The sequence below is a fragment of the Gymnoscopelus braueri genome (genome assembly GCF_963280865.1).
Source record: "Gymnoscopelus braueri genome assembly, chromosome: 18".
Taxonomy (NCBI): domain Eukaryota; kingdom Metazoa; phylum Chordata; class Actinopteri; order Myctophiformes; family Myctophidae; genus Gymnoscopelus; species Gymnoscopelus braueri.
The window spans coordinates 11,265,275-11,289,379 of NC_137618.1; the positions used below are offsets into that span (position 1 = coordinate 11,265,275).

The 24,105-nt window shown below is 42.1% G+C and overlaps 1 protein-coding gene across 1 annotated transcript in view; it reads left to right on the forward strand.

Annotated features, from left to right (window-relative positions):
* Positions 1 to 6,320: 6,320 nt before the first annotated feature.
* Positions 6,321 to 24,105, forward strand: part of LOC308073721 (tomoregulin-2-like) — a 175,699-nt gene continuing 157,914 nt past the window's right edge. The window contains exon 1 of the mRNA XM_080412804.1: positions 6,321 to 7,353. Within this exon, the coding sequence (XP_080268930.1) occupies positions 7,134 to 7,353 (220 nt within the window). The 5' untranslated portion in view covers positions 6,321 to 7,133. The remainder of the gene's footprint in view (positions 7,354 to 24,105) is intronic.

Below are 24,105 nucleotides of genomic sequence, written 5' to 3' on the forward strand. Positions count from 1 at the left end.
AGAGGAAAATATAATGTTTTTTAAAATAAATAGTTTTCGTAAGGTTTTATTGAAATGTTGTAATATTACAACATTGGGTCTAACGGGTAGCAGAATGTCCTATAGGCCATTGTTACTCACTATCAGAATAACATGGCAAATGTCTATATACTTCACTAAAACAACTTAAGGGTTCATTTATATGGTTATGGTTTATTATTTGGCCTCAGAACAGTATACATTATGAATAATATTTGGCCTCAGAACAGTACATTATGAATAATAACATCAATAAGCCATATTTTTAAGTTTTTATTTTATTTTAGTCGATGTCCACATCACTCTCTCCATTCATTACAATATCCAACACATCCCTTGCAGTGAAGCGAGGCTCTCTCCTTGCTTGTGGCATTCTGAAATGATAAATGAAGACATACCTTTAGCACATTAGTAGCACATCTCACTGCAGGTACATATTTCACAAGTCACACAATACTGTCTGGCCAACCTATTGTGCTTTGCTTATCCTCACAAAGGCTAAGCACCATCATCACTGATGGTGCTTAGCCTAACAAAGGGATTGAGGATGGCTGTAAGTAAGCAATCCCCAACACCCATCACATGAACAATGATGAGTCTTAACTGGGCGACTCCCATATGAACAATTACCATACACTGATTGCTAATCACAAACATTACCAAAATATTTTGCTAAAACATTATAGGCAATGAAATGTTATAAGCTAATGCAGTATATTTGTCTTCGAGCACAATTGGTTACAAAATGTATTGTGAAAACGAATAATACTCCACTGCATTCCACTCTGTAAAATGAACAGGTGCATTGCTATTTGCTACCACCATGACCCAATGTTGTAAAAATACAACAAGTATAAAGCATGCTCTAATTTACATTTGGGGGATATCTTTCACAATAACAACATATCTACATGTTCTAGACATTCTAATGATCACCAAAATAATTATTACAGACATTTTACTTACTTTTTTGTGAGGAATCCTGTCCAGTGAAAAAGAGATTTTTCTTCCTTCAAGGATTTTCAAGTTGTGACATTTCCTGCCTCTGTGGGGGGTATTTATATGCAAATATCCTGGCCACTGACATTGCAAGACTAAACAATAGGATCCAATGATGATGTTTAGGTGAAAAAATAACAGGAAAACAAATGATTTATACACTTTTTTTGATAAAATACAAATGTTGTATTATTACAACAGCGGGTCTTGCAGGGTTAAGGGGAGAATAGTCTCCCCTCTGCTCACAGCAATAGCTCTTACACACTCACAAGATGTCTCTCTTCCCCTTGCTCTCATTCCTCCCAGGACAAGCCTACAAATAGAGACTGCACTGGCTAGTAATATTAACACTCTATTTAACACTGTTCGAATCAGGGTAATAAAATTACAATTTATCTAACGTCATAATATTGTAGTGATGCCAACCATGATTTGAGAACGATTACGGCATACGAAATGCAGTGTCTCTGTTTATTACGGCCTTGCTATCCACTACTGTGGAGAGAGGACAAATTGTACACTGTTGTTTGGCTATGCTTTGGAGTCGCACGCACGCACGCACGCGCACACACACACCCACACACACACACACACACACACACACACACACACACACACCCCCCTTACTGTGCTACTGCTAACCACTTGACTGGGGTCTTCCTGTGATCTGTAATGGGTCTTCCAGTATGTCCTTGTACACCAAATCTCTTCGCAGAACAACAACGTGAGCTTGTAGATCGGCTATTTTCGCCGAATATTCGTCCCAGATGCTGGGGTTTAAGTGGTTAATAGTAGGTTAAACCGGGGACCCCCAGGGGTCCTTGGGGGGGTACCAAGGGGTTGTGCCGTGCAGCGAGATATTACTGTATACTGTATGCTATTTTAGAAAAATATCGGAAAATGGTGAATTTACGTAAATCTTCTCTTCTGGAGGTCCCTGGCACAAAACCTATTCAGATGGGGGTCCCCGGCCAAATATAGGCTATAACAATTTGGGCGGTCCTTGATTTGAACAAGTTTGATAACCACTGCTTTAGCAATCTTTTTTTCCTAGCGGTGATGACGGGCTAGATCTCTGATCTTCCATCATATGTGCATTTCCTGTAATGAGTTGCTGTCATCAATAAGGGCTGGTGTGTCATGAAACCTTGTATCTCCATATTTCAGCCGTTTCAGCCTTTTTTCTTTTATTCGTGAATTACTGCATACTTCATGGTACAAGAGTGTCGTGCAAAGCTAGCAAGCTTGTAGATCGGCTAATTTAGCTGCGGGTTTTAATACATATTTAACCAATAATAATATAATAACTAGAAAAAGTGCAGGTCTCCGCCAGGTCAGATTATTGTGGCCTCCTGGTGGCGCTATAATAGGCCAATGTGAAAAGGGTGCCATTTCTTCTTAGGCCTTTCAATCGGACACTGCATTCATGATTTGAGGCATTTTGTTCCAAAAATGCGTTTTGCTAAATTAGACCTGCTGGTGGCGCTATAACAGGCCAATGTGAAAAGGGTGGCATTTCTTCCTCGGCCAAGCCCTAGTGGGAAGGTGTGCGCAAAACTCACGGCAATCGCACGCTGCGTTGATGATTTGAGTCATTTTGTTCAAAACAAACCAATCCTGCAAATTTTGGAAGCCAATCTTAGCCAATCAGGATAGAATATGGAATATCGGACGGATCCGTGTTGATCACATGACTATATAGATACTGTGTACCGATTTGCGTGAGGTTTGGACAAAATCTGTAGGAGTGATATCCAAAAATGTGTTTTGCACAAATCGGCCTCCTGTTGGCGCTATAACAGGCCAACCAAGAGGTTCGGCTTTGGCATCCAGGGAGTTTCACAGCGGCCGGGCTAACGGTGCCGGAGATTAGCTGTTCACAGACGGACACACGGACGGACGGACGGACGGACAGACAGGGGGTAAAACATACTCTCTCGCCATGCCTTTCGGCCTGGCGGAGAAAATAAAAATAATACATGCTATTTATATAGCTCTTTTGTAAATACTCAGTCAGAAACAAAATACAAAATTTAGGGGGGAAAATCTAGGTAAAAAGGTTAAGAAACTAAGCAACACAAACAGGTTAAAATCTAAGAGGTAAAAACAAAGGGGGATTTGAATTCGGTAGGGAATGCGAGTCTGAAAAAGTGGGTTTTGAGTTTGGTTTTAAACGTGGCGAGGGCGGGGCGAGCTTCGATGTGAGCTGGGACCAATGAAATGAATGAATGAAACCAATTGATTGAATACTTTAAATTAGACAGAAATGTAAACAGCACGTGGTGCTGTAAGACATTGAGGCTAAAAGGATCACACAAAAAAGTCCGGGGGACTTGTTTCCATTGTGGTCCTAAGTATATTCAATTCATCATATAAAATAACACAATAATACATATCATCAACAAATACAAACACTATTTAGAACCACTGCGACCACTAGTGTAGCTGACAAACTAAAGCCCCACTAATTAAACACACCTGGGCTTAACTCAATTGAACACACTTGGCACTGTAATTAGCTGCCAGTCCCTCTCTCTAGGCTGAACACAATTTTCAATCAAGTGATACGATACACATAAGGTCAAAGTGACCCACATAACTAAATAGAAAGGAGTCCTTCATCACAACCACCCCGCCCACGTCCGTTGAGTTCAATGGACAGGTGGCGCCATCTTGGGAGGTTTTCAGCTATTACTTTCAATGGTGTGACGTCACATTCTCTTTCTACATAACACAGGAGAAAAGGGAAATACACCTCCTTTTGATCCTTGTGGTCTCCTGAAAAAAGAATGTCAGGCCAATTTTGAAAGAAACCAGTGATACACATCTTTTAATGGATGGTGTCACGGTGTGCCACATTTTGGTGGCAGAGTAGTAGAATGAGAATTTTCCCATGAAAAGCATTAACAAAAGCTTATCCATTGGAACGCAGGTTCTCTTTTTGTTCTCCATTTCCTCAAAAGTAACCGTTCTGGGACATTCCTGCCCGACTGCGCCGACGACATTATGTGCATTTCCTGTTTCCTGCGTGGCTGTTATCAATAAAGGGCTTGACGATGTGTCATGTCCATTGGCCCGGGCATCAGACCATGATTGGGTGCTATTCCCATCCCATAATAATGATCCCATCTCAAAACCAATTCCAGGGCCATGCATGATAAAAGCCGTGCCTTGTTTTGCGAGGCAAATCGCAGCTTTGCTTTCGCACCGTCACGAGGTCAAACATGTTTGGCTGAGTTTTGACACCACGTTTGGCAGCGGCCCGGCCCGAGGGCCCTCGACAACAGTGGGCCGTTTGTGCGGCGCTGGAACACGGGCTTCCCCTTAAGCGCTGGCCTCGAATTTCCCTTCAGTTCAAAGGGAGTGACTTAAGAGTGTATGTGAAACACGCTTGTTGGGACGGGTGGGTGGGCGGGTGGACGGACGACCTCTTTGCCTTTCTTTTTTTTTTACCGCCCCCCTCCCCGAGGCGTTCCACTGTTTCTAGGCCGGGGCCCTTTCATGGCCGAGAGCGTATCAATTACCGAAAATCAGTTGCCGCATCCGGCGATCCCCCATGTGACGACGCTTGATGATGTCCAAAAATACACGGAACAAATATTGATATGTTGTTGTTTTTTTGGGTCGCCCCAGGGCAGAGCACAGCCTGGTCGGGTGGAAACCTCATAGGTCCAAAACCGTTACTTTTCGGGACTCAAATTCAAACGCATCAAAAGTAGCAGATCCAGCACGGATCTGCTACTTTTGATGCTTTTGTGTGACGTTGTATGATCAAGTAGGGCGTTAATTTAAGACAAAAACACGAAGTTAAAATGTGGAGATAAGAGGTTTCTGCCCCGACAGCGATGATAGGCAATATCGTCAGTGCCGTTTTCAAAGCAGAGCAATTATCCCCACAGCCCCGCTGGACGAATCGATTCCTCCTGCAGCCCTTTTTAAATGCTTCTTCTGGCCAATTACAGCTCCAGTGCATCCTCTCTGTCCTTTACTAGCCCATGTCCTCCTCGGCGCGCACTGATTTAAGCGTAATTTGTGCTCCGTATAGCACCGCGGTGTGCTAGCTTGTAGATCAGATCTTTTTTGGCAAGCGACGCCCTCCTGCTATGAAGTATTGGCTAAATTAAGCTTTAGTTTTGCGACCAAGTCCCCACACTTGCAAGGCTGAGAGCGATAAACCCACACCCCCTCTCTCTCTCGCACTTGCTCTCTGTCTCCTTCCCTCTCGCTCTCTCCCTCCCTCTGTCTCTCTCCCCTTCCCTCCCTCTCTTTCTCTCCCTCCCTCTGTCTCTCTCCTTCCCTCCCTCTCTCCTTCCCTCCCTCTCTTTCTCTCCCTCCCTCTGCCCCTCCCTCCCTCTGTCTCTCTCTCCTTCCCTCCCTCCCTCTCCCCTTCCCTCCCTCTCCCCTTCCCTCCCTCTCTCTCTCTCTCTCTCTCTCTCTCATTCCCTCCCTCCCTCCCTCTCCCCTTACCTCTCTCTCTCTCTCTCTCTCTCTCTCTCTCTCTCTCTCTCTCTCTCTCTCTCATTTCCTCCCTCTCTCTCTCTTTCTCTCCCTCCCTCTCCCTCCTTCCTCCCCCTCTCTCTCTCCTTTCCTCCCCCTCTCTCCCTCTCTATCTCTTTCTCTCTCCCCCTCCCTCTCTCTCCCTCTCTCTCTCTCTCTCTCTCTCTCTCTCTCTCTCTCTCTCTCTCTCTCTCTCTCTCTCTCTCTCTCTCTCTCTCTCTCTCTCTCTCTCTCTCTCTCTGTGTGTGTCTCTCTGTTTGTGTGTGTGTTTGTGTGTGTGTGTGTGTGTGTGTGTGTGTGTGTGTCTCTCTCTCTCTCTCTCTCTCTCTCTCTCTCTCTCTCTCTCTCTCTCTCTCTCTCTCTCTCTCTCTAGCTCCCTCTCTCTTATTTAACTCTGCCAATGAGATAGTGTACTCCAACAATTACAGGGGGGGGGGGGGGCCAGGGCAGACCCCCCATATCCGTTTGTTCGCATCACACTTCCACGTGGTCATAACCAAAGCTAGAAACCAGCTGCTGATGATGATGATGATGATGATGATGATGATGATGGCCACTGCGTGGTTCTGAAAAAAAAGAATGAAAAAAAAAGTGAGTGTGTTTGATAGAGAGAGATAGAGAGCCAGTGAGAGAGAGATGGAGAGAGATACGAGAGAGGGGGGAGAGAGAGAGAGACATTTTGTGAGAGAGAGAGAGAGAGAGAGAGAGAGAGAGAGAGAGAGAGAGGAGGAGCGGCAGCACACAGACTCACTGCAGCCTGCGCCTGGTAACACTCAGTCAGTCAGAGGGAGGACCGTGTGGTGGAAGCATCTCCTCTCTGCTCTGTCTGTCTGTCTGTCTGTCTGGATTACATTCTGCACTCTGGTGACTCCAAGCCGCCGTCGAGACTTTTCTCTCTACAGTTCTGGGATATTATTATTATCACACCGATCTCTCACTTTCACATCAGTTTGTATTTATTCCTTCCTTCTCTTTTACACCCTCCTCCTCCTCCTCCTCTTTTTGTGTTGCCTTTCCCCATCTTTTCTGTTTCTTCATCCTCTCCTCCTCCTCAGCATCCCTCTCTCTCCCGAAGCCCGTAGTCTAACCTGGGACCAACTTTTACACCCGTATTAGCCTCTATATACTTCATATCACACACACACCCCCATCGCTCCTCTATTATTATCACCATCGGCACTTCTTTTCGGTCCGTTTCTCCCCTTGATCTCCTTCATATTGCAGCCGCAAATTAAAGGATCATTACCGGATCGCGGAGGAAAGGGAAGGATCGGATCGGACGGAGCAATCAAAAGACCCGGAGGGTTGTTTTGGGTCAGCAGCAGTGCGTGTGTGTGTGTGTGCGTGTGCGTGGTGTAGGCAGGGTGCACTTCATGGGGCGCGCATCATTCTCGCACCACGGGGGAAGAAGATGGTCCGATCACTGCTAGGCGCCCTCCCTCCTCCTGCACCGCTCAGACTGCCGTCCTCAGGACCGAAGGAGTTGCTGTCGTCGTTGTCGCCGGTGGTGGCGGTGCGTGTCGCCCGCCGCGTCCTTGATCGCTCATCACCCCCTATTCCTCCTTCTCCTCCTCCTCCTCGTCATCGGAGGCTCGATCCCCGGCAGTGAGGTTTTTATTATGGGTCTATGGCGTCTCCGGGAGACGTCCTCCCGGTCCCGGGGCCCGGCGGCGGGGGGTCCTCCGGGGCTCTGCTGGGGCCGGGGGGCCGCGGTGGGATCATCAGGCTGGCTCTGGATCACGCTCGTCTCGCTGCTCGCCACGTTGCGCGTGGAGCAGCTGCGCGCCTTCCCGTCGTCGCTGAGCGACTGCCAGACGCCCACGGGCTGGAACTGCTCCGGTGAGACCCCCGATCTATCTCTAATACTTTCTGATAGATTGATTGAATACTTTATACATTCATACAGTTTGCACACAAAAAAAACACAGGTAGTTCTATACAAAAGGGATGCTAAAATGATTAAACCCAAGAAAAGAAAGCATTATGGCTTGTTTCTCTCTATCTCTGCAGGATAAGAATGTAGAGTATAGCATCTCTTCTGCGGGCTGGACGGGGCTGTTTGATGATATTTATTTTGCTTATAATCCCAGATGCGCATCTTTTAAATGCACATCTGGGATTACAAATGTGCATCTTATAATGGACATGTGGGATTTAAAATGTGTGTCTTAAAATGGACATGTGGGATTTAAAATGTGCATCTTAAAATGGACATGTGGGATTTAAAATGTGCATCTTAAAATGCACAACTCGACTAATAAAGCAAAAGGAATTGAGGGATTCCTGTCTGTGCTATAATTTGGATGCAAAAGCATCTTAATTGCAATGCAGATATCATTTTTGCAACGGAATAGTTTTTTGTGCAAATTCCAATTCTTCTTGCATTTAAAGTGCCCAACATGCATGTGTGCCATCCATCCATGCATCCATCCATCCATGCATATAGGCACAGAGGAGCAAATTAAAGTTTGGGATGAAGCCTAATAATTTATATTCCGTAGTAGGCTGCTACACAACGGTGTAACGTCGCTTGCCAAAAAACAGATCTGATCTACCAAAGGTACGCCGTCTTCTTCGACGCCTTGTGAGCTTGTAGATCGACACCCAATTGCGCGATCGTCGTGGCATATAAATGAGACGCAGCCGCCCGCATAGCAGACGGCAGTTTGTTTTCCTTCACAGAGGCTTCTGGCGTTGGAATAGCACAGTGGTGGAAAAAAACTACTCGCATTTTTTTTTTACTTAAGTAAAAGCATCAATACTGCAATGTAGAAATACTCTGTTACAAGTAAAAAAAAAAGGTCCAGAATTCAAAATTTACTTGATTAAAAGTACTAAAGTATTCGTGTCAAAATATACTTAAAGTACCAAAAGTAAAAGTAGGCTACTCGTTATGCAGAATGTCCCGTTTCGCAGGTTTTCAAATGTATGAAAATCATTTGAAAATAGCAGATCTACAAGCTCACAATGCATCGCATCGCCACGCATTGTGAGCTTGTAGATCTGCTATTTTCGAATGGCTGAAATGTATGTAAGGCTGAAGTGGTTACTGTATGTTTTGTAATAATAATCGAAATCTACAAAGTAACTAGTAACTATAAAGTTTTAAAATAATTGTAGTGGAGTAAAAGTATAATATTTGCCTCTTAGATGTAGTGGAGTAGAAGTAAAAGTACTGAAAACAGGACATACTCTAGTAGAGTAAAAAATACCTCAACATTGTACTTAAGTACAGTGCTTAAGTAAATCTACTTAGTTACTTTACACCATCACTGGTATCAGTTCTATAGAATGGCAGAGTGAATAGTGTGGGGTTTCCTCTATGTGTTATAATACAGCCAGGGTTGCAGTATAGCCTATAGCCTTTCCTTGTAGACTATTCATGTCTGAATAATACTATTCATGTCTGAATAATAGCCTAATTACAGGCTATTATTGTACTGTACAAGGGATAGTATTCCATTCACATTCTTCCGTTATCTGGGTAAGATTATAAAGGCTAGATAATGCACTGTGTGATATTCCTAAATGTGGGCTATATGATGATATCCTATCCTATAGTCACACAGTTGATGATAATATCACTGTTTTTTTTTTAAATTAAATTTTCTACTCTCTTATTGGCTCATTATGTGAGATATTATCGTGTTCCTAGAAATACATGATAGAAATTTTTATATAGAGCAGGTTCTCAAACATTTTCATATCAAGGACCCCCAAAATTATATGTATTTGGCTGCGGACCCCCATCTCAAAATATGTTGTTCCAGGGACCCCCAGAAGCAAAGATTTGAGTAAAAAAAGTTTCGCTTTAAAATATATATATATTCAAAGATTTGCACATATTTTCAAGATCTTTCAAAAATTGCAGATCTACAAGCTCATATAAATGGATAAAGTGGGTAAAATGATTGTGACGCTATATTAAGTACTTTTGCTGGGGACCCCCTGGTACCACCCCCACACCCACACCCACACACACACACTTTGAGAAACAACAATGGCTATAAACTGACAAGGAATTCCATAGCCTAACAGCATAACGGAATGTAGCTTTAATGTTGCCTAGTATAGTCTACATACCTAATGTCATTTTATGTTCTTCTGAAATGCCACGTATAGCCTAATAATCCACTGGTTCTCAACATTGGGTCCACCGTCCAGGGACCGACCACAAAGTGGTCCAAATTGACCCTTTTCGCAGTGGTGGAAAAGGTACTCACTTTTCTTACTTAAAGGGATACTTCACTTTCGGGCCGGGGAAACATTTTAAAAAAATATTAAAAATAAATGAAAAAAGTTATGGAAAATTCATGGCCCCCTCACGCATTAGAGTGTCCTACTAATGCGTGAGGGGGCCATGAATTTTCCATAACTTTTTTCATTTATTTTTAATATTTTTTTTAAATGCGGCCCCGGCCCTAAAGTGAAGTATCCCTTTAAAGTATCAATGAAAATAGCCGATCTGCAAAGTATCAATAGTGCAATATAGAAATACTCTGTTACAAGCAAAAGTCTGGAATTCAAAATTTACTTGAGTAAAAGTGCAAAAGTGTTAACATCAAAATATACTTGAAGTACCAAAAGTAAAAGTACTCATTATGCAGAATGTCCCGTTTCACAAGTTTTCAAATGTATACAATTCTGAAAATAGCAGATCTACAAGCTCACAATGCATCGCGACGCATTATGAGCTTCTATAGCTGCTATTTTCAAATGGCGAAACGTATATAGGGCTGAAGTGGTTAATGTATGTTTTGTAATAATAATCAAAATCTACAAAGTAACTAGTGACTAACGTTGTCAATTGTAGTGGAGTAAAAGCACAATATTTACCTCTGAGACGTAATGGAGTAGAAGTAAAAGTACTTGAAAATTGGAGATACTCCAGTAAAGTAAAAAATACCTCAAAACTGTACTTAAGTAACAGTACTTGAGTAAATGTTCCTAGTTACTTTACACCACTGCTGTATAGTTTCATTTAGTGTCAGTGTGTGATGTGGACGTTTCTTTTATAGACCATCATATACAGTCAACTTTGTTTTCTCTCTCTCTCTCCGGAGCCAAAGCGATAAAAACGGAGGAGCAGTTAAAGTGTGCGTGCGTGTGTGTGTGTGTGTGTGTGTGTGTGTGTGTGTGTGTGCGTGTGCGTGTGCGTGTGTGTGTGTGTGTGCGTGTGTGTGTGTGTGTGTGTGCGTACGTCTCCTACGGGTCTCCTCGCCTTCCGTTGTAAATCATCGCCTGTGTGTGACTGTGTGCGCACGCACGCACGCACACACACACACACACACACACACACACACACACACACACACACACACACACACACACACACACACACACACACACACACACACACACACACACACACATTCATCAGATGTAGGTCTATACCTGTGTAACACATTCCTATGCGCACCTATCAGATTATTCACCCATTTAAATCCACACATACTCCATTTAAAGGCACAGTATGCAACTTTTCCCTGTGTGTTTACATAACAAAACAATAATAAATACATATTTCTACAAATGATTTCACTCTATACCAGCAGTTATCAGCCACTGCAGTAGTGTGGTGGTGTTTACCTGCAGAAACACACTGCCCTCTCGCTGCGTTTTGGCGTTTTCACTGTTTGTTTTGGTGGTCCCAAAAACGTCCCCGTCTACCAAAACAAACAGTGAAAACACTAAAATACAGCGAAAACCATTCAAGTGGTTAAAGATGTAAAAAACAACAACAACATTGAATTCATTCAAAGTGAAACTCATGACGAATTGGACTGAATTGTGTATTTTTCCACTTTACAAACATTATCTACAACCCTTAATGAACGACAGTGTTTAATTCAGAAGGATGAGTCTTGCAACACTGAATGCTCAGTTCTTAGTTTTCCAAAACTCATTCACATACAGTGAATGGTCCATTATTGGAAGCAGTGGTGTCTGTCATTAATGACTGCGTACCAAGCTCAATGGTGTACCGGCTGAATGCTGAATGTCCTTCCTCAGTGGACGGTCCCATTTCAGTCCATAAACAACAGAACAGGCTCGCACACTGAAAGACAAGCTTTGAGGCTCTTTGGATGGACAAATATAGAATATTTTTATTTTAAAGTGAACGTTTCGGTCCTTTAAATTTTTTTTACCCCTTTTTCCCCCCAGTTTTTCTCCCCAGTTTAGTCGTTATGCCAATTATATCCTCGCAACACACATTTCTGTGTTGTCACTGCTGTTGTATTCTACTGACTCACCTGCCAGTGAGTAGCCCTAGCAGATCTACAAGCTCACAACGCGTCGCATCGCGAGCTTGTAGACCGGCTATTTTCAAATAGCGAAAGTTTAAATAGGAAGTGGTTAATGTATGTTTTGTAATTATACGGTAATCAAAATCTACAAAGTAACTAGTAACTAAAGTTTTCAAATAATTGGAGTGGAGATCTGCTATTTTTGGCAAACGTCCCCTCCCCCCCCTTCCAGAATTAGGCACGCTGGAGTTCAAGTGGTTAATCTCGCTCTGACAAAGATTGGCATTCAATTTCAGTCCGCTGCTCGCCTGCCTGATTAGAAAAGCAGCGCTGCTGCTGATTTTCCTGTCTGGACAACTGTGTTACTGGAGAGCCTCCTGAGGCGAGGTGCTCATCTTCATCAAAGATGAACTCGGTCTAAAGAGTGTTTTGGCATCAGCGGTATGTTGTCTGCATCCCGCAAACTGTAGGTGGTGGTGTGTGTGTGTGTGTGTGTGTGTGTGTGTGTGTGTGTGTGTGTGTGTGTGTGTGTGTGTGTGTGTGTGTGTGTGTGTGTGTGTGTGTGTGTGTGTGTGTGTGTGTGTGTGTGTGTGTGTGTGTGTGTGTGTGTGTGTGTGTGTGTGTGTGTGTGTACGTACGTACGCAGGATGAGTAACACGTCCAGATGGTATGAATTAGAAACGGCGAAATTGAAATTATAATCGTTGCTGTCGGGGCAGAAACCTCTTATCTCCATATTCTTTTTGTGTGTTTTTTTCGTAAATGAATGCCCTACTACTGTACTTGATCATACAGCGTCACACAAAATAATCAAAAGTAGCAGATCTACAAGCTCGAAACGCAGCACGAAGCGACGCGTTTTGAGCTTGTAGATACTTTTGATTATTTTGAATTTGAATCCTGAAAAGTAATAGTTTTGCACATACAGTATGAGGTTTCCACCTGACAGACGATACATATTTTTGCACTCCACTATTTTACTCCATTATTAATCTGGGAACCCAAACGTTAAAAAAAAAGAGATTTTTTTTGTATTTATTTATTTTTTGCCTCTGTGGGCTTTGAATTATCAATTTCTAATCAATGGAGCAATTATTTTTTATGTCTTGTTCATCTTTGTGGAGTTACATCATGGCAAGGTAACTACTCAACCCAAATCTCTACCAAAGTGGTCTTGCCCTTTAAAGTCTTGGTGCAGCATTTGAATCCTGAAAAGTAATAGTTTTGCACATACAGTATGAGGTTTCCACCTGACAGACGATACATATTTTTGCACTCCACTATTTTACTCCATTATTAATCTGGGAACCCAAACGTTAAAAAAAAAGAGATTTTTTTTGTATTTATTTATTTTTTGCCTCTGTGGGCTCCACCTCCTTTTTTGTGTAGAAACAGGAACTTGGTTTGCCTCCCCTTACTTAGTCCACTTCCTCCCGGGTGCCTCTTGTGTTTATTCCTACTAACAACAACACTACATATTTATGGCAGTAGTGGTGACAGATTGTGTCTTTTTTTAAGATTACTCCGTTATTGGATATTGCCGCTGTCGAACACTGTTTATTTCTCCGCCAGGCCGAAAGGCATGGCGAGAGAGTATGTTTTGCCCCCTGTCCGGCCGTCCGTGTGCACACCCACTCCCTGGATGCCAATTCAGAACTTCTGCCCCACGTTTTTCACATGGGCCTGTCATAGCGCCACCAGGAGGCCGATTTGTGCAAAACCCAGTTTTTTCCATTACTCCTACAGCTTCTATCCAAACGTCATGCAAATCGGTACACAGTATCTCTATAGTCATGTGATCAACCCGGATCTGCCCCATTTTTCATATTCCATCCTCATTGGCTAAGGTTGGCTTCCAAAGTTTGCAGGATTGGTCCGTTTTGAACAAACTGCCTCAAATCATGAACGCAGCTTGCCATTTCCATAAAATTGCACACGCACATTCCCACTAGACCGAGGAAGAAATGCCAGTTGAAAATTTTCAAATCAGCCTCATGGTGGCGCTATAACAGGCCAATTTGCATTTTTAACTATAACTGCACCGATCTGCATGAAACTTTGCACGCACACTCCCTAGAGGCCAAGGAAAAACATCTGCACTGCATTTTTCACATCTGCTTTTTACAGCGCCACCAGGAGGCCGATATATGTGAAATACATTTTTGGAGATTATTCCTTCAGATTCTGTCCAAAAAACACGCAAATTGGTACACAGTATCTCCATAGTCATGTGATTCTGTGGATCTGTCCGATATTTCATATTCCATCCTATTTGGCTTACAGTGGCTTCCAAAATTTGCAGGATTGGTCAGTTTTGAACAAAATGCCTCATAACATGAACGCAGTGTGCGATTTCCGTGAAATTTTGCATGCAGATCCCAACTAGGCAGAGGAAGAAATGCCCCCCTTTTCACATTCACATTGGCCTGTTATAGCGCCACCAGCAGGTCTAATTTAGCAAAACACATTTTTGGAACAAAATGCCTCAAATCATGAATACAGTGTCCGCTCTGCTACAGTACATAGAGTATTTTATAGACAGACAGACAGACAGATGATAGATACTGTAGACAGACAGACAGACAGACAGACAGACAGAAACACAGACACACAGACCTTTATTGATCACTGTTGGTAAATTCAGGTGTCATCACAGACAGAAGTCACTGCTATAGCATCCTGCATGCATCCTTAAAAGGCTGCTCTGCAAAGTGCTTCCTCATGGGAGCTGGCATTGGACATGATGGGTATGTAATCATTGTACGGTGAAACGGCTCTCAAAGTCACTCTTTAAGCACATAAACAAACACAAACAAAGTTGATTCAGACAATATAGAACCAATCACCAAACCCAGCACTGTTTTTTTAAATAAAAATGTTAACTTCCTGTTGATTTTGCTATTTTTATTAACAAGAAAATCCGGACTGGATCCGCGGATCCGGATCTTCAAATAGAAAAAAAAACAAGAAGTTGGCATTTTTATTGAAAAAACAAACGGTACTGGGTTTGGTTATGTTCTATATTGTCTGAATCAGCTTTATTTGTGTTCGTTTAAATGCTAAAAGAGTGACTTTGAGAGCTGTTTTACCGTACACTGTAAGTCAATGAGGAGCATATTTTGAATTATCAATTTCTAATCAATGGAGCAATTATTTTTTATGTCTTGTTCATCTTTGTGGAGTTACATCATGGCAAGGTAACTACTCAACCCAAATCTCTACCAAAGTGGTCTTGCCCTTTAAAGTCTTGGTGCAGCATTTGGACATGTTTTTCTTTGCGTGCATTCATTCATTCCAGCGGATTAAGACACATTCCACTCTCAGAAGAATTTGGCGTATAAACACTTGATGTATTCACTGGTGTAGCTTTAAACGCATAAAGGTTTGACATTGATTTTTAGAAGCCGTGAATCTCTGTATGGCGCATCTGTCGAACCTCGAGCAAAACGGGAAAAAAAACATGAATATCGTCTGTCGGGTGGAAACCTCATTATGTCCAAATCTGTTATCCTTTCAGGATTCAAATTCTGAAATAGCAAAAAGTAGCAGATCTACAAGCTTGAACCTTGCGAATCTGCTGCTTTTGATGCTTTTGAGTGACGCTGTAGTATGATCAAGGAGGGCGTTAATTTACGAAAAACCACAAAAAGTATAGAATATGGGAGATAAGAGGTTTCTGCCCCGACAGCAACGACGATATGCCGTAGCCATGACCAGATCCATGCCCAGCATGCTTTGCTTCAGTAACACTCCCTGTGGGAGAATATGTGCAGAATGTTGGGCACGGTACCACAGTTCACCCCTCTCTGTGAGTCTCATGACTATTGTTGGCTCTGAAATATATCGTCGCTGTCGGGCAGAAACCTTCTATCTCCATGAGTTTACTTATACTTTATTAAAAAAAAAATTGGGGGGGGGGGGACCGGAAACGCATCTGTGTAACCACTTAAACCATTATTTTATACTTTGGCTATTAAAAAATAGCAGATTTACAAGCTCATAGCGCGGCACCGAGTGCCGCACTACGAGCTTGTAGATCAGCTATTTTTGAAAATATTTGAACATTAATGCAAATCTTTATATATTTTTTTAACTCAAATCTTTGCTTCTGGGTGGGTCCCAGGAACAAAACATTTTCAGGTGGGGGTCAAAATGCATGTAATTTTGGGTGGTCCTTGACCTGAAAAAGCTGTGTGAAAACCACTAATATAGCAACAGGTTTTTCAGAAAACTGTTAGGATAGACATTTTGTAGAATCGGAAGCTCTCAGGCCATAATGGGTTAAACCCTACGTTGTCGTTCAACAGGGTCACGCAAGAGTGTCAGAAATAACCGATCTACAAGCTTGTAGATCAGCTTTTTGGGGGGTTTTGATAGCAAAAAAGAAACCTCTTATCTCCATATTTTACTTTTTCCGTTTTTTCCCCCCGTAAATTAAAGCCCTACTTGATCATACTACAGCGTCACACAAAAACGAGCTTGTAGATCTGCTGCTTTTGCTATTTTTGAATTTGAATCCTTTGGACATATGAGGTTTCCACCCGACAGAGATGATATTCAAAGCCCTGCGTTGGTACGCCTGCAAATGCAAATCTCATCAAGCGAGTGAACCACCAGTAGTCTGGGAGAGAATTGTACAGTAACATCTGCCTCTGAGATTTGTGAAAAGCGGAGGTCGAGCGGTAGCTGATCCCGCGTGCAAGAAGCGCCACGTCGCAAAAGCCTTGAGAAACCAAAAGGCTGCAAAGCCAGGAAAGCCGTGAATTATGCGACGAAAGCGGTGCCAGCGAGGTTCAATCGGAAAGGGATCAAAAGTTTGCTAATTGGCGAGGGCCTTGTACGGGGGTGCTTTTTCAAAGAGGGCCTCGGATGAAAAGGCTTCATTTTCCTTCACAGTAAAATCACACCACCAGATTTAAATACTTAATGTGACCTAGGTTCCTTGCTCCGTTTCCATACTAAATGACTGCACCGAGCGTTTTTTGATAAAAAAATATATATATCTAAACGTTTTTTCTTTTTTACTTCAGTTCAGACAGGAGAGAGAGAGGAGAGACAGGACGGGAATTGGATTCAAACTCGGGTTCTTGTGCTCAGACAAGGGGTATCGCTGTCGGGTGGAAACCTTGTATGTCCAAAACTGTTACTTTACAGGAAATGGGGGGGGAAATATGGTGCATTACTGCATATAACGTACGCTTTTATTAAAATGTGCTTTTAATAATTCTGCCTTTATTGGATAGTACAATGGAATAGTGACAGGAAACAGGGAGTGACACGCAGCAAAGGTCGTTGGCCTCGGGAATCGAACCTGTCAGGCTGCATTAGAGCCTATATGTGGTATATATTAACCGCTAGGCCATCGGCGCCCCGAAGGACATTCAACATTAACCCTGGTCGAACCGGGAACCTTCCGATTCCCAAGCGGCCGCTCCACCACCTGAGCCACATGCTGCCCCAAATGGACCAGTAAGGTCCATTTGGTTCCATTTATACACTCTCGGAGATACATGAACACTTAGGGTCCCAGAGATAAAAGTCATATTACGAGGGGCAAATCAAACTGCCTGGATAAAGACAAAACATAGAGTTTTTCCTCCTGTAATTATGCTGCTTGATTCATACAACAAACTAAGCAGTAGATTTAGGACAACTTACACAATTCAAGTTTGGCAAGCTAGTGATCCTATAGCAGCTGCGACTACGGTACAAGATAGCCTACAGCATTAGCACTAGCATGTTAGCAACAGCAAATCAAAACTTTTCCAAAGACACCCAACAACTCTGCTGACCTTGCACTGTGTGTGTTCTTTTGTTATTTGGACATCTGTATGATGTCAAAGTGATATCGGCCTTGGCTTGGCTGACACCGTGTCGCCAAAGGCGACTTTGAAGGCTTGACTTGAACATTTGTCAACTCAAGGTACAACGTTGCCCGGAGCGAACTAAGTAGACCAGAGCATCAAGCACAAGTCACGGCTTTCCATCGACGTTCCATTAATTCTCGTCACTCTGTAGTGTTCAGTGTGAAAACGCACCATTACACTTAAAACACCTCCACGCACCACCCGAGCCACACCGATGCCACCTTCTTGTGCTCAATGCCGATCCCGATCTTATAGAGTCCTGATTGCCAAGGTTTTGACCGATGTTTTGTCCAAAATAGTGCAAAATGTGATTTGATTTAAGTTTCTATTTCAGAACACATTAACTTAGAAGCAAACAAGACCGTTATTTTATTTAACCACTTATGTCCTATAAATTTAAAAAAATAAAACGCGTATATATACACAGATATCTACAAGCTCACAATGCATGACATTGTATTGTAGAGTGGCCATTTTTTTTAACTTTTGGAAATGCTCTCCTTCCCAAATGACCTTCCCAAAATAAGACATCAGGTTGAAAGTGGTTAAGAAATAAGTATCAGGACACAAATTGCCTGCATAATTGGCGATACTGATGTAATAAACACATGTTAAATGATGGCAGATATACCGGCCAAGCCGATAGTAGAGTGTTTCAGTCAGACAACTCTTGGATTGAATACATATATTTATTGAGCATAATATAGAGAGCATAAATATTTAAGCACATTTGGCGTCACGGCTGTCTCATTTCATTCATTCCCTGTAAGCATGAATTGTAATAAATGATTTGCCAACTAAATTTGACAGGGAATGGAATGAAATAGACCTCCCATAGGGGAATCATAGAAACAGAGCCCACAGGTGGATGCTGGGGTGGTGGTAGCATAGTAGAGCAGCAGCAGCAAGAAGAATGAGGAGCAGGGAGGTTTAAATAGCCCGCCTATTGGAGAGAGCCAGAGCCATATAAGGAGAGTTGTGTCACCTCCGTTCACTTCATCGGGCCAGGTCTTCTACAAATTATTATTATTACTATTGGCTGAATAGTGACAAAGCCCTGAACCGGAAGTTTACGGAATGTACTGGAGTCTATGAGCGTTTGTCACTATTTGGAGTTTACATGAACCACGTGGCCGGCGCTGTTTTCTGCCCCCCTCGTTGACCTAACTCTCCAATAGAAGGCTCCGGCCTGCCCCAATCAGATGGAGAGCTGATCAGGAATTGGCGCTCCTTTGAGTTTTCTGTCTGATCTAGCTCTACAGGCTTCGTGTCATATCGTCGCTGTCTCCGTATTTTGACTTTTTGTGTTTTTTTGTACATTGATGCCCTACTTCATCATACACTACAGCGTCACACAAAAACATCAAAAATAGCAGCTTGTGGATCTGCTATTTTTGAATCCTGAAAAGGAACCGTTTTGGACATATAAGGTTTCCACCTGACAGACTTGAGTCGGTGCTACTCAAGTGCTGAACTGAGTGTTGTTGTCATGTACTGTACAACACGCTGCTGCGTACAAGTGGTACATACAATCATTTCAAATAAATAAATAGCGCACCTACAGTACAAGCTCGTGAGCTATTTTCGGCAAAGATATGTAGAGCTAAAACAGGAGGGGGCCTAGTAGAAAGCCCTGGAGGACTTCTAGTCACTTAAGTACTATATTATATAGGGTGCTGTAAGTGATATTTTTGATAGTAGTCATTGCTGTGTAGAGTGTTTGCTCAGTAGCCGGGGTCTCCCCGTCTCTCTAGCCCTATGGTAAACAACATATATTCTGTTTACTAAAGACCTGGAGATCACTTACAACACCTTTTAAGTGGATAATGTGCTATATTATATTATATTACTGTCGGGTGGAAGCCTCATAAGTCCAAAAACCAAAACTATAACTTTTCAGGATTCAAATAAAAACAATAGCACACGATCTGCAAGCTTGAAACGCGTCACTTTGCGGCGCGTTTCGAGCTTGAAGATCTGCTACTTTTTATGCTTTTGTGTGACGGCGTAGTATGATCAAGTAGGGTGTTAATTTACAGCAACAATATCATATTATATTACGTTATAGGTGACTATAGTGATATTGTTGATCGTTGCTAGTGTCCTATGATAGTGGTAATGCTTAGTCATTGGAGTAACCCGGGTCAGATAAGGTGAGGTAACCTTAGCCAGGTGTGTGTATGAGTGAGCACAATGACCGGCGATCATTAGTGGATGTCTGCTCTCCAATATCACTGCAGAAACCTCTCATCTCCATATTCTAAGAGATAAGAATAGTAGATCTGCTACTTTTGATGCTTTTGAATTTGAATCCTGAAAAGTAACAGTTTTGGACTTGGACAGTTTTGGAGGTTTCCCGCCCGACAGAGACGATATGCTCTGTCCTGCTTGGAAATGCTTAAAATAAACAGTGGTGGAAAGTAACTAAGTACATTTACTCTAGCACTGTACTATACTTGATGTACTTCTACTCCACTACATCTCAAAGGCAAATTGTGTACTTTTTACTCCGCTAGAATTATTTGGAAACTTTAGATACGAGTTACTTTGTGGAATTAGATGATTATTACAAAACATTATTGGCCAATTCAGCCCTATGTTATAGTATTTATACTACTGTATTTGGAAAATTGCCTATCTACAAGCTCGCAACGCGTCGCATCGCGATGCGTCGTGAGCTTTTAGATCTGCTATTTTCTAAGGTTTTTGCAGCAATAAAGCATAAAGTATTGAAAAATGGAAATAATCAAGTATACCACAAAATTGTGCTTAAACACTTGAGTTAAAGTACTTAGTTACTTTCCGCCGCCGTGGCTGAGGGATACGAATAAAACAACAAAAACATGACGTGCGGCTTTGTAGAGGTCAAAGAACGATCTCCCACTGGTTCCATGTTTAATTAATCTGCTACATTATTGATCAGCAAGACGTTTGTAAACAGGGCTGGGTTGCTGATCTCCACCCAGCTCTGGTGTTGCGCTCAGGTGGAAAGTAACTAAAGTACTTTTACTCGAGTACGGTAACTAAAATGTTGAGGTACATTTACTTTACTTGAATATATAAAAATGTTATATATACTGTATATATTTCTACTCCAGTACATCTCAGAGGCATACATTGTACGTTTCACCGTGCAACAATTATTTGAAAACTTTAGTCAGTAGTTACTTTACAGATTTAGATTATTATTACAAACACATTACCCACTTAAAGCCATATGTTATACTTTGCCTATTCAAAAGACCCACAATGCGTTGGAAATTCTCGCAATGCAACACATTGTTAGATTGTAGATCTGCTATTGTCACAAAAGTTTTATACATTTTTGAAACATTTTAGTATGTACTGTATACTTTGGTACTGTATAGATATATTTTTTGTACTTTCACTCAAGTAACATTTTGAGCACAAACCCTTTTACTTGTAACAGAGCATCTTTATTGTGTGGTATTGCTACTTTTGCTTTTACGCAAAACAAATGATAATAATAATCTGAGTACACCTTGTGAAACCCCAAGCAGTGAGAAGGAGTAAGGAGGAGTCAGGAGGAGTCACGTTTTGGCCCCACGCGCCCTCTCCTTTTCAGAGGAGTAAGCGCTCCGCTTGCCACCCTAATTGTGGGCACATAAACATTACCCCTTTGAATATTTGATGCTCGCCAGCTTGTTTTCTTTAATTATTCAGCTGCCCTGTAATCTCCACCTGGAGCGAGGGGGGGTACAAAGTAGTCCTGGCGTCTGACACGGTGGCACGCCATTGGCTGTTTAACCTCCCTCCCCCACGGCTTTCACTATGTTAGGGAGTTCAAGAGGTAGTACTGTATGTAACCCGTCTACCTAGGCTATTTGAAAATAGCCGATCTACAAGCTCACAACGTGTCGCACAGCGACGCGTTGTGAGCTTGTAGATCTGCAATTTTCTAACATTTTAGTACTTTTGTTTTTGGTATTTTAAGTACATTTTTATATCAATACTTTTGTAAATTTTGAATTCCGGACTTTTACTTGTGACAGAGTAACTTCTACATTGCTGTATTGATACTTTTACTTAAAGTTGTACAATGCAAATTCACAACTAACGATTTTTAGCAACCTCTGCTGGTCACTACCGTCACTGCATACAATTTCCGAAGTCCTCGATTACCCAGAATTCCATTCGTTTTCACCGGAAGCCGGAAGCGTTTCAAAAAGCGATCTTTTAATTGTTTTATACTATCTACGGATCGTTTCTCTTAGCCAGTGGAGCATTAGTTACCATGAGCTGTGCTTTCTTTTTCTGTTCTTTTTCGATCTTCTAATCCTACATTCTCTTAAAATCAGCGTGAGGTTCATTTTTGTTATTAGCGCGATAGTTCCTGGCCAAACAGGAAACCGTTGCGGTAGTTCCTGGCCAAACAGGAAACCAGTGCATTTCCACCTCCGTTTTCCGGCCAGATGACGTCATTTCCCCGGGAAAGTCCCCCCAGTCCACGTTCAATATAAAATATATAAATAAAAGGCTTCCGGGGGTGAAATTCATGGAGTGGGTGTTGTGAAACTTTTGCCACTCACAAAAGATATACAATTTAACTTTAGTTTTGTTGAAAACGTTACCTAGTATGCCTTTAAGTTAAGTAAAACATTTGAGTACTTTTCCCACCACTGCCTCCCTCTGTATTTTGGTGTTCTCACTGTTTGTTTTGGTAGCGCCAAAAACATGCCCGTCTACCAATATTGGCAAAACAAACTGTGAAAACACCAAAATACAGACTGAGGGCAATGTGCTGAGTAAATGTAAACACAAAAAAGTGCAAATTTGACAGAGCCACTTTCACTTGTAGTTGAGCATTCACCTAGCACTCAAGTACTGTGGTTGGTCAACCCCTGCCTTTTTTTTTTAATCTAATTTTTATCCCACAATTTTGTAACCCTATTTTTTACACCCAGTGCCAATTGTCTATGTAATCCTGGGCACTACCTTCCCTCTGCCAACCTAGGGAGGCCAGGGCCGAGCTCATGCCTCCTTCAATGCATGAGAGCCAACTGACCTTCTTGTCACCTGACAGGGGAGAGTTTCCCTGGTAGGACGTAGCGCGTGGAAGGAACACGTTATTCCAACCAGTTCCCTTCCCCTCCATCAGGCGCCCCGGCTGACCAGGGGGAGGCAGTATAGTGACCAGGATTACTCCATGTTTTTGTGAGGGTACCTACCCTAGGAGACACGGGGAAAACATGCAAACTCCACACAGAAAAGAAAAGGCCCTTTCGCCCTTTTCCCTTTTGTCAACCCCTGCCTTTACGTCGTTGCTGTCGGGCAGAAACTCTTATCTCCATATTTTAACATGTTGTGCTTTTTCGTAAAATTAACGCCCTACTTGATCATACTACAGCGTCGCAAGCTCGATCTGCAAGCTCGAACCGCGGCGCGAAGCGACACATTTTGAGCTTGTAGATCTGCTTTTATTGCTATTTTCTTTATAGAATTTCCCGACATAGACCATGTGCACAATACACTGTAGGGAAAAAAAGCCAGTGGAGTAACCGAATATTGGACGAGGCCAAACGTTTGTGTGTTGATCGCCATGGGAGCCGACCTTGAGACAAAACACACACATACTGTAGACCGTAAACAAACAACGTGGTGCCCAGTGGCGTACTGTAACTAGTAAAAGTACATTTTACTCAAGTACTGTACTCAAGGCACTTTTTATGGGTATTTCAATGTCTTGATATTTCTAAAATACTTCTACTACCACTATCTCAGAGGCAGCTGTTGTACTTTTTTACTCCACTACATTTATTTGATAACTTTAGTTACTAGTTACAGATTTAAGATTATTAATAATTGATCAAAAATCTAATTAGATGAAAATAGCAGATCTACAAGTGAGCTTTAGATAGGCTATTTTAATATAGCTTACAGTGTATGTATACCAAAACCTCAAATATACAATTTTTCATGAAAAACACAACTCGGGGACCAACTGGTCCCTAAAAAAATATATATTTTACTTTCGCTACTTTAAATATATATTGATGTTAATAATTTTGTACTTTAACTTAAGTAAGATTTTGAATGCAGGACAAATACTGTTCTCACTCTGTTTTATTGCTACTTTTACTTAACTCCAACATCTGAGTAGTTCTTCCACCACTGACCTCCACCGCCTTCCGACCTCCGGTGTAACAAAACAAAATGGCATTTTCTGTCTCTCCCCCCTTATTTGTTTACTCTACACCTGTGTGATTGTGCAGACACAAGTACATTTGATACATGTTGTCTGGATGCTGTGACTTTCACCTTTGTTTGTTTACTGTGTATTTGTATCCGTAGCCTTTAACGTTGGTGATGCAGCAATATAAGCCTAAAGTATTTGTTGCACTCATTGTAATACACCGGGGATAAAGGCATCTACTTAAAGGCACAGTAAGTGATTTTTTTGGTTAGAGTAAGTGTAAATATACACAGTGAAGTGTCTATATTCTGACAATCATTGG